The 13,276-nt window shown below is 41.1% G+C and overlaps 1 protein-coding gene across 7 annotated transcripts in view; it reads right to left on the bottom strand.

Moving 5' to 3' along the window:
* The window catches only part of FRMD4B (FERM domain containing 4B), a 307,937-nt gene that overhangs the window by 99,522 nt on the left and 195,139 nt on the right, over positions 1–13,276 (bottom strand). For all 7 annotated transcript variants that reach the window (XM_070576838.1, XM_070576836.1, XM_070576837.1 and 4 more), the window contains one exon: positions 7,956–8,048. In XM_070576838.1, coding sequence (XP_070432939.1) covers positions 7,956–8,048 — 93 coding nt within the window. The remainder of the gene's footprint in view (positions 1–7,955; positions 8,049–13,276) is intronic.

Genomic DNA, 13,276 nt, shown 5'->3' with positions numbered 1-13,276 from the left:
TGAAAAGTACATATGGTCCTTCGGGAGAATAGCTCCCCAGACACACCTATCAACACTTACCGTGAACTGAAAACAAAATTTAGGACTTCTTAATGACACGAAACGGACTATCCCAGACTCAAAAAATAAAAACCTTTTGTTTCAGCCCTTTTTTGGCAAAAGGATACTGTTTCTTTTCTGTGTGCTTGCTGAAATAGCTCACTAAGATTTTGTGAAGCTGAAGCCCATGGTTAAATTTTCAGCCTCATAATGAACCCAGGCTTTCTGACTAGGCATGTATTTGAAAACAAACCTCACACAGCTTAACAAGTATCATGTCTTGAGCAGAGGATTTTCTTGGGGTGGTTTTGTCTCCACTTTTTGTGGTCTTCCCAGTAGCATTTATTTTTCCTTTCTTGATCAGACGAGTGTTCACGTAACCACTCATCAGTGATAACAGAACATCACACCACAACAGCGTGACAAAGATGTCTTGGAGGGGAGGCAGGCCTGTCAGCCAGACGACAACACATGCGTGTCAAAAAGCAGAACACTCACGTTGTTTGGAACGGGCTGTCCTTTAAGCAATCACTTACACGTAGTGGTCAATATTTACATCTTGTGGCACTTATTCATCATGGTCAAAGTCAACACCGTGGAGTTGGGGAGATACTAGTTTGAACTCCAGCTCCAACACTGATGCATCTTGGGGCCCTGGGCCAACCGCTCCTCCTCTCAGTGCCTCCCTTCCCTCACTTGTGCAACCATCCACCGGAGAAATGAGAGACGTTTTAAACGCGCTCACCTTAGTGGGTGGCATGTCGTTCAGCAGTGATATTATTCAGCAATATATTATTATTATTATTCCTCTGACAATTGGACTATAATAAACGGCATTGACTTAGTTGGGAACCTCTTTAAAACTTTAACTATAAAAACAAGAATAAAAATTCTAGGTATCTTTCCTAAGCTCTATCTCTCAAGGAAGCAAAATGCTACAAAAGTGTCCATTTTGACACAGAATGGGAAGATACTGAAATGAACGTTCTTTTGACAAGCTACGACTTTTCTCCCCAATTGAGCATATGTTCTTTGTTTTCAAGGGCCTCGCTGTGTCTGAGTGATATCTTCAAAGAAGGTGAATTGGGCAAGACTTGTCAATTATTTCGCATTCTGAACAATGCTGAGTTTGTGACCGGCATGCAGTGAGGGCTAAAGCAAAATGCCTTATTCTGGGTTACGTTCAGTCACCGTGGGTAATTTTAGGCACTTAATGAAGCCACCTGCCCAAGTGGATTTCTATCAGATCTTAATCCACATTCGCAGCAGGGAGATCTTTGTTTATTGCTTGTAATGACCCTACAACGTCATAGTCTCACTTTATAATGCATGCTGAAGACAGCAGTGTAATTTCAGTGTATTTTACTTTCTCCAAGCACATCACTTTTTCCAAGCTATTATGCAGTGCTTGTGGGAGTCCCATATGCTCCCTTTCATCTCTGGGAGGGGTGCAGTCTTCGAGAATTCCCCAAGGGAAGTACTATTTGCTTCTACAACGTGCTCTCCTGCCAGGAAACTCTTTCTCACTTCTGAATTTCCAGGCATTGCCAGGAGACCCAGAGACGGCCCTCCAGGTAAGCCTGCAGAAACCTGCCCCGCTGTTCCTCTCCCACAGTGTGACTCCTTCTGAGTTCTCCAGGGAAGGGCTGGAGGCCCAGGAGGGGTCGGGCCTTGCTATGACCTGTCCGAAAGGGGAGGGAACCTTCTGCCCCAGGCAGAAGCGTCAGGGTCATGTGGTGAATATTTGCTTCACGTGGTAAAGTACTTGCTTCTTCACTTCAAAACTCCAGAACAGCAAAACAGCATGTCCCGTCCTCCATGAGGACAGCAGAGACACATGTTCTGAGAAGGAGGCAGGAAGGGAGGCAGGAGGGGTAAGCTGGATAGGAGGTGACGGCTGGGCACGGTGAATGATGAAGACAAACGATGAGTGCCGCCATGCAGCGCAAAAGTGAATGGCTCAGACCCAAGCCAGACAGTCCCAAACCTTCCACATTCAAAGGCCATATATCACATTATGGAATTTTTTACCCACTGAACATGGGATTGAGAGAATCTCTGTTATTTGCATCATAAAAATAGTGAGCATTTAATGAGAGTCTACATTACATGCTAACACTTATAATCCTCCAATAACCCCTGTACTACTACCAGCTCCAGCTCCATTTTATAGGTAAGGAAACAGGCCCAGTAAGAGGGTGCCAAGAGCCACACAGCCAATACATGGAAGAGGTGGGATTTGGACTCAAGTATGATGCTAATGCACTGGTTGTCAACAGGTGGGAGGAGTGCATTTGGCAATGCTAAAGACATTTTTTGATTGTCTTGACTTAGAGGGTGTTATTAGCATCTAGCGAGTGGAGGCCAGGGATGTTGCTAAACATCCTACAGCACAGCACAGCTCCCTACAACAAAGAATTAGCTGGCCCAAACTGACAATAGTGCCGCTACTGAGAAACCCTGCAGTAAAGGCCAAGCTTTTAACTTCTGCACCCGGCAGCTTTTTTCACCCTTCATAATACTCATTCTTTCCTCTGCCGTTTTGAGGACAGATTACAGAGAGGAGAGAGCAAATTCCCATAAACAATCTCTGATATTTGATCAAGGAGCACACTGAGAAATATAATCCTGTAAGAAACTGGGATCGGGAGTGAGCAAGAGTTTTGAAGGATTCTGTGTCTTTCTAGAACTCTCATATGAATTAGGATGTCGGATCCTCAAAGATGGAGGCTGCTAACCCACTGTCTGGAAGTTCAGAATGGGTTGGACCACTTAAGAGGTCACAGTTGATATTAAGGCAACCAACAACCGCATTCCTCAGGTTCTGAAATAAGGCGCTTTCAGAAGGGAGTGTGGTGGGTGGGCAAGGGCTCTGGCTGACCCACACATCCCCTTCAAACAGCCTCCACTGAGCCTACCATAGGAGGAATCAGTTATTTCTCTGGGCTTTTTAATCACATTCCTCCATGAAGAGATAAATTTTCCTGTCCTCTCCTTATTGTAAATTACTTACTCTTTGATAGCGTTAAAATAACTCATGGCTATCCAGTCACAAACATTTTAACTCTTCTTCCTTTTATCACTCCTCACACTTATATATATATATAAAAAATTGCTCAAGTAATAAGTTCATTGTAGGAAAAAAATATAGAGATAAGCAAAAAGAAATGAAAATCATTCCCACAGTCATTCTATCCAGAGATGAACTATTGTTAACATTTTTACCTTTTTTTCCTATCTGTATAAATATTTTACATAAATGTGATCACATAGCACACATTGTTTTGTGGTCTGCTTCTTTTCCCTAGACTATATTAGGAGCATCTTTCCACATCAGTAAATCTCGTTCTTCATCGTAGCTTTACCTGTTGTGTTGTATTCTATACATTTGGCTCTCTTAAAAAAAAAAATCTAGTGGAATGATGGGGACCCACGGCTGGTAGTTATGATGTTTCCTCTAATTAAACTCTTCCTAAGGGCCTGATGTTCCAAAACCAGGCCACAGGGTGCTGCAAAGGCACTCAGCATTCTTTCTAAGGCTCTGTGTTTGCAGCAACTTTGACAGAAATGTAGCAGTTTCCCCCAACGTTTCCTACAAGAACTCCCCACTAACGCAGAGAGTTCTCAGCCCCGAGAAAGACAAAGCTTAGGGCTACCTCTGAGTGGCCACTTACAGTCCTAGGGCATAGCAAAGCTGCCTTGGAAAGAGGAGGAAAAGAGAGGAGGACGAGAGGGAAGACCGCAAAGGAAAAAAAAAAAAAAAGAGCAAGAGGTATTCAGAAGAATAAGGGAGTGAAAGACACTGAGCTCCTGGCTTTGTGTGGAGCTGGGTGGTACCAGCCTGAGCCACCTCTGCTGGCCCTCCCCTGGGTGAATGGGCGCTTTTCCAGTGAGGTCAGGCCAAGTCCCTCCCCTCCGATTTAAATTCTTGCCCGCTCACTATCAAGCTTTTCAAATGCTCACATCTGGGCTGCATTACCAAAGAGGCCCATGTGTTTGCTGAAGATAATTTACAGCAGCAGATAAGAACCCCCGGCCTGCAACAGTCCCCCAGCGACCTGGGGGAGTCTGGACTCACATGGAAATGGAGAATTGGTTAAATGAATTATGGTGCATAAATAAATTACAGGGCATCTATACACCCATGTGTCACATACAGAGTTAGTACATATCATCTAGATTTTATAACCGAAGAAAAGACGAAGGTTTCATCCTGAAGCTCGTAAAGGGAAAACTAAGTGCCCTCACCTTAAATGTTTCCCTTCTTCCACGCAGAGGCAGCCTGTGTTTCTGAGCTGCTCCCTGCATTCTGGGGGATAGTAACCAGGAGAAAGGCTTACCCCCCAAATCTGCAGGACCCCAGTGCTTAGCTCAGGAATCAATGAAACAATACATGTCAAGTATTTAGCCCAGTGCATTGTACAGGGTTAATGCTACATTTCAAAAAAGAGGAAACTTGAGAACAAAACTGTATGATATTTTTCTTTTTGATAAATGCTACAATTAAAAAAAATATTTTCTTATATTTGCATAACACTTTGTAAAATCATTTTGTATCCCCTGACCTCTTTAATTCTCACAACCAACTTGCCCAAGACCATATTCACCCTCTCCAGTGCACTGTATCAGAATCTGGCCATGAGGGTACGCGAGCTGGGGGATTTGGGGGTTGGAAGGGCGTAACTGTGCAGTGTGAAAAATTTCCTGGGATGATTCAGATACGCCCCCCCCTCACTCAGAGAAGCTCTGAACTGCAATGTACTTTTTCATCTAATCTTTTATTAAAGTGATCATTGTTCACTATAAAAATGCCATAACTTACTGGGCCTATCTTCATTGTTAGCATTTGGATATTTGTAATGGTTTGCATTAAAAATAAGAGTGATGCACATCCTTGTAATGTGCTACCACTGTGGGGGATCCCTTCTCACTGTGCATTAGCCACTCAGCGACCGCACACCTGGGTGTGGATGAATGAGGGGCGCCGCACCACGTTCCAGTGCACGAGCAATACTTGCTGATGGGAGAGGCAATGACCCCAATACCAAAAGAGGGCCTCCATATTTCCTATAGTGACCAAATATCCAAACAGAATCAAACGCTATCTTTGGTTCTATTCTTCAATGACTACAAGTTTGGTCAACACAGGCAACTTACAGGGTTGGTGTCTTTTGGGATGTATCACCAATAGTTCTGTTTTCTTAAAAGAGGAGGCTAGAGGTCTCCTGAGAGGCAACAGACTTCGCCAGGGTGTGTGTGTATGTGTGTGACAACCCCATTTGTAAGACCTCCAAAAAACTACATTCCACTCAGTGACCTCGGTCAGTTCACTTAATTCTCTGATGGGTACTTTTGCTTTATCATTTCTTTAATTAAATTGGAGTAACAACAAGTACTTAATTGGAATAATAACAAAGACTATTATGATCTCACTATACTGTGGGGAGGAAAAGTTAAGAGAATAATTAAAAACTTGATAAGGGTTTAAACACGCAAGTAGTTAAGGGAAAGTAATGCCGAGTGATTATGGACACTCTCGAGATAATCGTTTAAGTGCTGAAACTCTTGAACAAGGAGCAGGCTACTCCGGCATCTCAGGAACCTGCCTGGAAAAGATAGGGCGGCCTTATGAATGACTGTACAGAAGGGAAGACAGCGTACTCTCCCCTGCTATTTTGAGACCAAAAATAGACCAGATATTAGCTGTCAAAGAACCAGTACACAAATCTGCCTGCTAAATAAATGCTACTTGTTAAATTCTCCAAAGGCAACGCTTTTGCTGGGTAGTTACGCTGCATAAACACTGCATGTGTGCACAAAGGTGGAAGTGCAAAGATGTTAACTGCAGCCCAAATTCTAATGTAAATCCTTGGAAACAGCCTAAATGCTTAATAGGAGACTGGACAGCTAAATTCTGGATGCTCAAAGAAATAAAGTAGAGTTGTATATACCCAAGGAAAGCAGTGCAAGTTAAAAAAAAGTACGTCACCAAACAACTTATCATCCGTATTTTTCTCTAAGAAGGGCAGCGAATTGGAAGTAGACATGTGAGAAGAAGGCTGGTGGAAAGTAATTTTTGTTTTTCACTCTATTCTTTCATATAGTTTGAAATGTTTAAGTGATAATATAATTCTTCGTGAAAAAATAAACTGATTTATGTTGAGCCATTTTTTCTACATAAGATTAAAATTTCTCTATTTTCTGACCCTTGCTTAGTTACTAATACACATTTTTTCCTATTGCTTGCTGGTTTGTGTTTGTCTTTTTCTCCATTTCCATGGACACAAGCACTCATGTCACACTCTTTCCAGGAAACTCCTATGTTTTTCTGTAGGATTTCTGTGCACTTTTCCATATCAGCTATGCTCCTGGACAAATCCCCATTATGCTACCTTCTTCCTGGGCTTTAAAAATATGATTTCTGGTGGTATGAAAGAAATTCTAAAGCAGATTTCAGGACAAAAAGCAAAAAACAAACTGGGGGTTGTCAACACTTTATTTACTGAGTAAGGAGTAGCTACCATCCATAATCACCATCAAGTCACTTAAAAAAGATCCTTTAAAAAATATATAGGATATGTTATTACCACACTTTGGATTTCATGATGTATACTGAAGTAAAAAAGAAAAAGTGTGGAAATCAACATGACTTTGCCAGGTAATCATAGTATAAAAATCCCCAAAAAGGGGGCTGGCTCGGTGCATAGTAGTTAGGTTCATGCATTCTGCTTCGGTGGCCCAGGGTTTGCTGGTTCAGATCCTGGGTGTGGACCTACACACCATTCATCAAGCCATGCTGTGGTGGCGTCCCACATACAAAGTAGAGGAAGATGGGCACAGATGTTAGCTCAGAGACAATCTTCCTCACCAAAACAGACAAACAAAAAAACTCCCAAAACAGAAAATAAGAAGCTCCCACTATCATGTCATAATACAAAGCATATTTCAAGATCCAAAAAATAACATAAGCCCAGAATACCATAGGAACATTCTTTATGTTGACCTAGCTTTATGAAAACATATTTAGATTTATAGGAAATCTACTACCTTAGCTTATTTTATATTTGGCTTCAGACCAGGAAAACAAAATTTATCATGAAATTTACTATCAAATTCAGGACTGTGGGAGAGGAGCTAGGGCATATGAAGGGGCTTTTAGCGAGGTTGGTACTGTCTTATTTCTTAAGCTAGGTACGGGAACATGGGTGTTACTTTTCATAACATTTTATTTATCTTAGAGTGTGAATAATTAATGCAAAAAAATATTTCCATCATGGGCTGGCTTTAAGAAATCAGTGATTTAGTTGAATGCATCCCATTCAGGAGGAAATCACTGAGGACCTTATGTATGGTTAAGAGACTTGCCCAAGCAGAGCTCAGAGAACAAGTCAAGGACTCCTCACATTATTCTCAGCAGTCTCTCTGCATGCAAGCGGAATGAATTCCGCACCATTAAGATAATTCTGTGAGCATTTGTTTGCATTTTATCTTCTATCCAAATGAAGGGGTGAAACTGTATAAAATTCAATTATTTCCACAGTCTCTAGTAAACATTATTCCTACATAAAATGTAATAGCAAATGTTTGCCATATTTCAAAATACAAAAATCCTAAAAGTATGTTGAGTGAGAAACAGGCTTATGTATTAAAATACGTTACCTGTGTTTTTCAGCTTTAAAATTGATTCAAGGGTCTTTGAGGAAGAAAGGAAGGTGATTCTATCCTTCATCTTCAAAGAAAACAGTCCCACACAGTATCTATGGTAACCTGGTCCCCAGACTAAAACAGTAGAGAGTCTCTTTCACATAACAAGGTTTTGATAGGTCCCTTTTTAAAATTCTCTATCTCTGATCATCAAAAAAAAAAAAAAAAAGAAGGGGGAGGTAAGGATTCTGGATGTGTCTATGGATACATACCTTACTGCGAAGTGCAAAATAGTCGGGCCTTGTTTCTTGGGCAAATCATGGTCAAGAACTCGGTGATCTAACTGCAGCCAGTTCTGGTGACCTCTGTGAGAGCAAAGAAGAGAAACAGGATTGAACCGAAAATCAGAGAAAAGTTCGATAACACAGTGTTGGCAAAGCTGCAGAGAAACAGTCACTCTCATACATTGATGGGAGGTGTATAACCCCTTACAACCAGTAATGAGGCTAACTGAGCAATTTCCATCAAAATTGTAAAAGTGCCTGCCTCTGAACCAGCATTTCCATTGCCAGGAGTTTATTGAGAGAAACTTGCACCCGTGAAAAATGGCCTATGTGTAAAGTCACTCACTGCAGCATTGCTGGTAATACCAAAAAGGCTTCAAACAACCTAAGTGTCCAACAGAGCATTGCTGAAAAAAAGGAATTTAAACTGAGCAATGAAATATAATGCAGCCATACAAAAGATTGAGAGTATCTTTGCAAACTTATTTTGAACAATTTCCAAAATATGACGTTAAACGGAAAAGCAAGATGCATAATGGTGAATACAGTATATTGTCATTTTTTTAAACTAAAAAATAGATATCATATATGTATATTATATGTATATGTATATAAATATATTACCTCTGAGAGGATAAACAAGAAACTGATAACACTGGTTGCCTTTGCAGGTGAAAAACTAGGCAACACTAAATATATTAATCTTTAAATTTTTATTAAATATGATATCTAAAATATTTTAGGTAGTCAAGAAGGGGAAAACTTCTGGTTTAATGAAATTGGACAGACAGATAACAATACTATGGATTTTTTTTTTAAAGATTTTATTTTTTTCCTTTTTCTCCCCAAAGCCCCCCAGTACATAGTTGTATATTCTTCATTGTGGGTCCTTCTAGTTGTGGCATGTGGGACGCTGCCTCAGCGTGATTTGATGAGCAGTGCCACGTCTGCACCCAGGATTCGAACCAACGAAACACTGGGCCGCCTGCAGTGGAGCGCGCGAACTTAACCACTCGGCCATGGGGTCAGCCCCAATACTATGGATTTTTTAAAAGTATGGGGTTGAATACTCTCTTGATGCTGTTTCTGTATACACATTATGGACTTCCTACGACAGTCATACGTTGCTTAATGACGCAGATACATTCTGAGAATGTCGTTAGGCGATTTCGTCATTGTGCAAACATCATGGAGTATACTCACACAAACCTAGATGGTAGAGCCTACTACACACCTAGACTGTGGGGTACTAATCTTATGGGACCACCGTTGTACATACTGTCTGTCCTTGACCAAAATGTCGTTATGGGGTGCATGGCTGTATTTAAGCACGTATGTATGTATTTATTTATTTACTCACTCAAGAGCCTCACCGAGTTCTTGGGGATAAACAGTTCTGCCTACATTTTGACCTATGAAGGACAGCAAGGACTGATGACACTGGCTCGGGATTGTTTACATGACTTTTCCAAGGTTGTCCAACTAGTTGATCTGTTGTAGACTGTAAATTCCCAGAGGGCATAGACTCCATTTTGCTTGCTTAATTAACACTTAAGGACATGCTGATAGTGGTGGGGTCTCAAATTACAACAAGACCTATAACAGCCCAGAGGACATTTTCCAATCTATTTTGGTTTTTGAGGAAATAATTTTAAAAGTATTCAGAAAACTCTAAGCCATATTCATTACAAGTAGATAGGGAAAGTGGGTCAAAAAAGTGGTGAAATAACAGTAATAGTAATAATAATAATAACATCTACTCTTTATTGAGCAACTACTCTGTGCCAACCAAGCTGGAACTTTGTATATATTAATGCTATATTTTACAGTAAGGTTGCAAGGAAACTGGCAGAGCTGGGATTTGAATCCAGGAGACTAAAGGCTGAATCAGCCTTTATAATAACTTTTGGCTTGATCTCTGTCACTTATTAGTCTTAACATTGGAAAAAGTGTCTTTTTCTGTAAATATAAGATGAGGCTTCTGATAACTGTCCCTAGCTTTCCTTGGAAGACTACTGTAAAGATAAATAAGGTGATATAAGCGACATAAGTTCTTAAAACTACTGCTTTTGTGTGTAAAAAAATATAAAGATAGGGGACTGGAAGTTAAGGGATTCTTACACTGTATTTCATCAAGATTAGAATGACAGATTTAAAGACACATGCCAATTTCAGAGATGTTCAAATGTGTTTCTTAAAATACAAATAATAATGTATAGTATCAGGTCTCAAAAGTTTTCTTAAAAAAATGAGACACATTTTGAATTGTCCTTTCTGCTTGTAATTACATAGGAGAGGTGTGGCATCATTAAAGGAGCATAATGTGCATTTACATAAACGTCCATGGAATGATGCCCAAGAATGGATAAAGCAAGTTGTATAATAACACATACAGCATAAAGCAATCACATTAACCACAGAAGCACACTCAAAACACTATTATATATGGATGAAAATCTTAGATATGGTTCTGGGGAGATATAGAGCAAATTTGCTACAGTTGGAGTGGGGAGGTAATTAAAAGGGACTGACCTCATTATGACAGTAAATGTTTTTATAAGGAGATATTCATGTATCATAAAACAATTTTTTAAAAGCATAAATCAGAAATCAGATTTTAAAAATCCATCCATAATCTCAACAACAGGATAAAGGTAGAAAAACAAAAAAGTGAAAATTTACCCATAACTTTATCAGTGAGACATAAATAAGGTCAGCATGTTGTTTTACAGTCTTTGAGACTAAAATGAGATCCAAAAGCACTTTTCTCAAGTTTTTCCATCAGCAAATATAATAGATCTAATCATAGCTCTAAAAAACCGGTTGAATCTACACATCACCTCTGCCAAGCTGTGCAGGTCAACTTGAAAGCAAGTTTCCTTTTTGGCTAGAATTGCATCAGTCACAAGGCCCACCAGCTCATGCCCATCGGAAGGGGCGGTGATCAAAAGTCACAATTGTCTTGTAAAACCTATTTGTTATTTCTTCATAAACAAAGCTTATTCAGTAAAACCTTTCAAAACAAGTGAAGAAATAAAAAAAACCCAAACGAGTTCAAGGAGATGGGAACCATTATGGCGAACAGAAGGGCCGCTGCCTCAGGAGGGCCGTGACTGCCCTCTAGGGGTGAAAGACTCACCCTGCACACAGAACGCCAGACGGGACTGAGGATAACCTCGGGAACTCTACCTCCCTTCCCTCTAACACGACCATGAATTTGTTTTCGTTGGTCCTCATCACTCCTTTTATTATGTAACGGCACAATTCTATTTTTCCATTTCTCTTCTTGGCCTGTGGAGGAGGGTATAGACAGTAGCCAGTTTCACTGACAAAATGTCCTGCTCAGCTTTGCCTTACTCTAGAGAAGTTCACCAAAAGCAAATGGCTGATGTGGCATCTAGGCTGGAAAGTGCAATTCAGACAGCATCCTGGGAGGGATTCGACTCAGTGGTTTTATGGGGGGCGGGGGAAGGAGAATGCCGAAAGAAAATACTTTCCAAAAATATTTACCAGACAAAGAAAAAGAACTAGGCTTGTGACCAAGACATTCCAAGGAGACACCCTTAGACAGAAGCAATTTTCCAGACCTGCTCTCCATAAAGGTGGAAATGGCTCATTCCCACTCCCCCGCCACCAAAAGCCTGGCTCATACTTCTTCTGAAAATAAACACAGCTACAGCCAGAAGACACCTTCCAAACTGCTCATAACTCAAAAATAGACTCTGCTGTCACTTGCAGGGGAGTACACACAGGACATTTTGGAGCCAGGCTTCTTGGAAAGACTGTAACCATTGACCACTGTCGCCAAAGGAGATAACTGGAGGAGACGCTTGAGTGAGACATTCTTCCCCTAATAGAGGATTTAGAAAGACATCCCCAGGGCAGACGAGGGGAAAGGTGGCCCAAGTCATTAAAGGAAGTCATTCATATTACTCCTTTTCTTTCTGAGAAGGTCTTACAGTCTGAGCGCCTGATTTATGCACTGTCTGGTTATGCTCACCTGAGCTCAGAGCTTTCCCAGAAGCCTTCCATGTGGCGAGCCCATCATGAACCTTGTAGTTTGGGGAACTTGTGGCACCACAATCATAAATCATGTCACTCCCCTGCATAACATCCTTCAGTGGCCGTGGGGTGCCTCCCCATCTATGTGACTCATAAGGCTCACCTATGATCTTGTCCCTCTTCTGTCTTACTCCACGATCGGGTCAGTCTCCTCGCCATGGGGCAAATGTACCATGTTTGTTACCATGCTACGCAATGTCCTACAAAACCATTGCCTGGAATGCCATCTCCTCCACCCTCTACCCCAGGTCTCCCTGCCCTCCAGGTCCACCTGTAGTTATCCTCCTGTGTGAGTCCCACCCCAGTCCTTCTTCAGCCTCCTTCTGAACACTCACCTCACTGCCAATACTAACCAGAGCATGAGAGCTCCCTTTAATTGTGTGTCTGTGCTGTGGGCTCTGCATACCTTACCTGACGTAATAGTACATAATGCTAGTGCCCTATTAAATGTGCCGTAGGTAGTGCTTATTATATGCGTACTATTACGACGCCCAGTGTACAGATGAGATAACTGGCAGGTCAGAGATGTTGTGTAACTGGCCTAAGATCACACTGCTACCAAGATTCTATGATATCCACCCCCTGCCTCCCTCTCAATCCTTCTCTTTTATCACTTTTCCTTTTACTCTCTATATGCTATCCAACTGGCTTTTTTCCTCTTTCTCAAAAATAAAAATTGAATAGTGAAGCTCAGTCCCAACTCAGAGCTTTGGCACTGGTTTCGTCTGGAATGCTTCCCCAGACTTCTGCAGAATGGGTTCTTGCTTTTTACTGTATGTCACCTCCTAGAAACCTTCCTAGCCCACCCTATCTAAAACTGTCCCCAGCTTTTCTGGATCATGTTCTTCAAAGCACTTGATCATTTCTGGTATTTTCTCCTTTATCTATTTGTTTACTTGTTCTGCTAGACTATACTGTTGCAATATAAGCCCCAGGAGAGCAAGAACCCTGTCTGTGTTATGGACAGCTGAATCCCGGGGACCTAGAACAATGCCTGGCATTTAGTGGGAACTCAAGAAATATCCGTCGAATGAATAAATTGCTCCAGTATTCGTGATTTTAGCCTCTACTCTATGTGACTTCTCCCTAAATTACAGTGTTTATGTACTTATGGTTTATACCATATAACTTAGGCATTATGTATTTATGGTTTTATGTCTTATACTGTTTGCTATTATTCCATTCACATTCAGACGCAACTTATGTGTGTGTGTGTTTAACCAGTGATTCACGGGAATTAGTCCTGT

This window comes from Equus przewalskii, chromosome 15 (genome assembly GCF_037783145.1).
Source record: "Equus przewalskii isolate Varuska chromosome 15, EquPr2, whole genome shotgun sequence".
NCBI lineage: Eukaryota > Metazoa > Chordata > Mammalia > Perissodactyla > Equidae > Equus > Equus przewalskii.
Note: the sequence above shows the minus strand (reverse complement) of the source record. Positions and strands in the feature narration are given on the sequence as shown.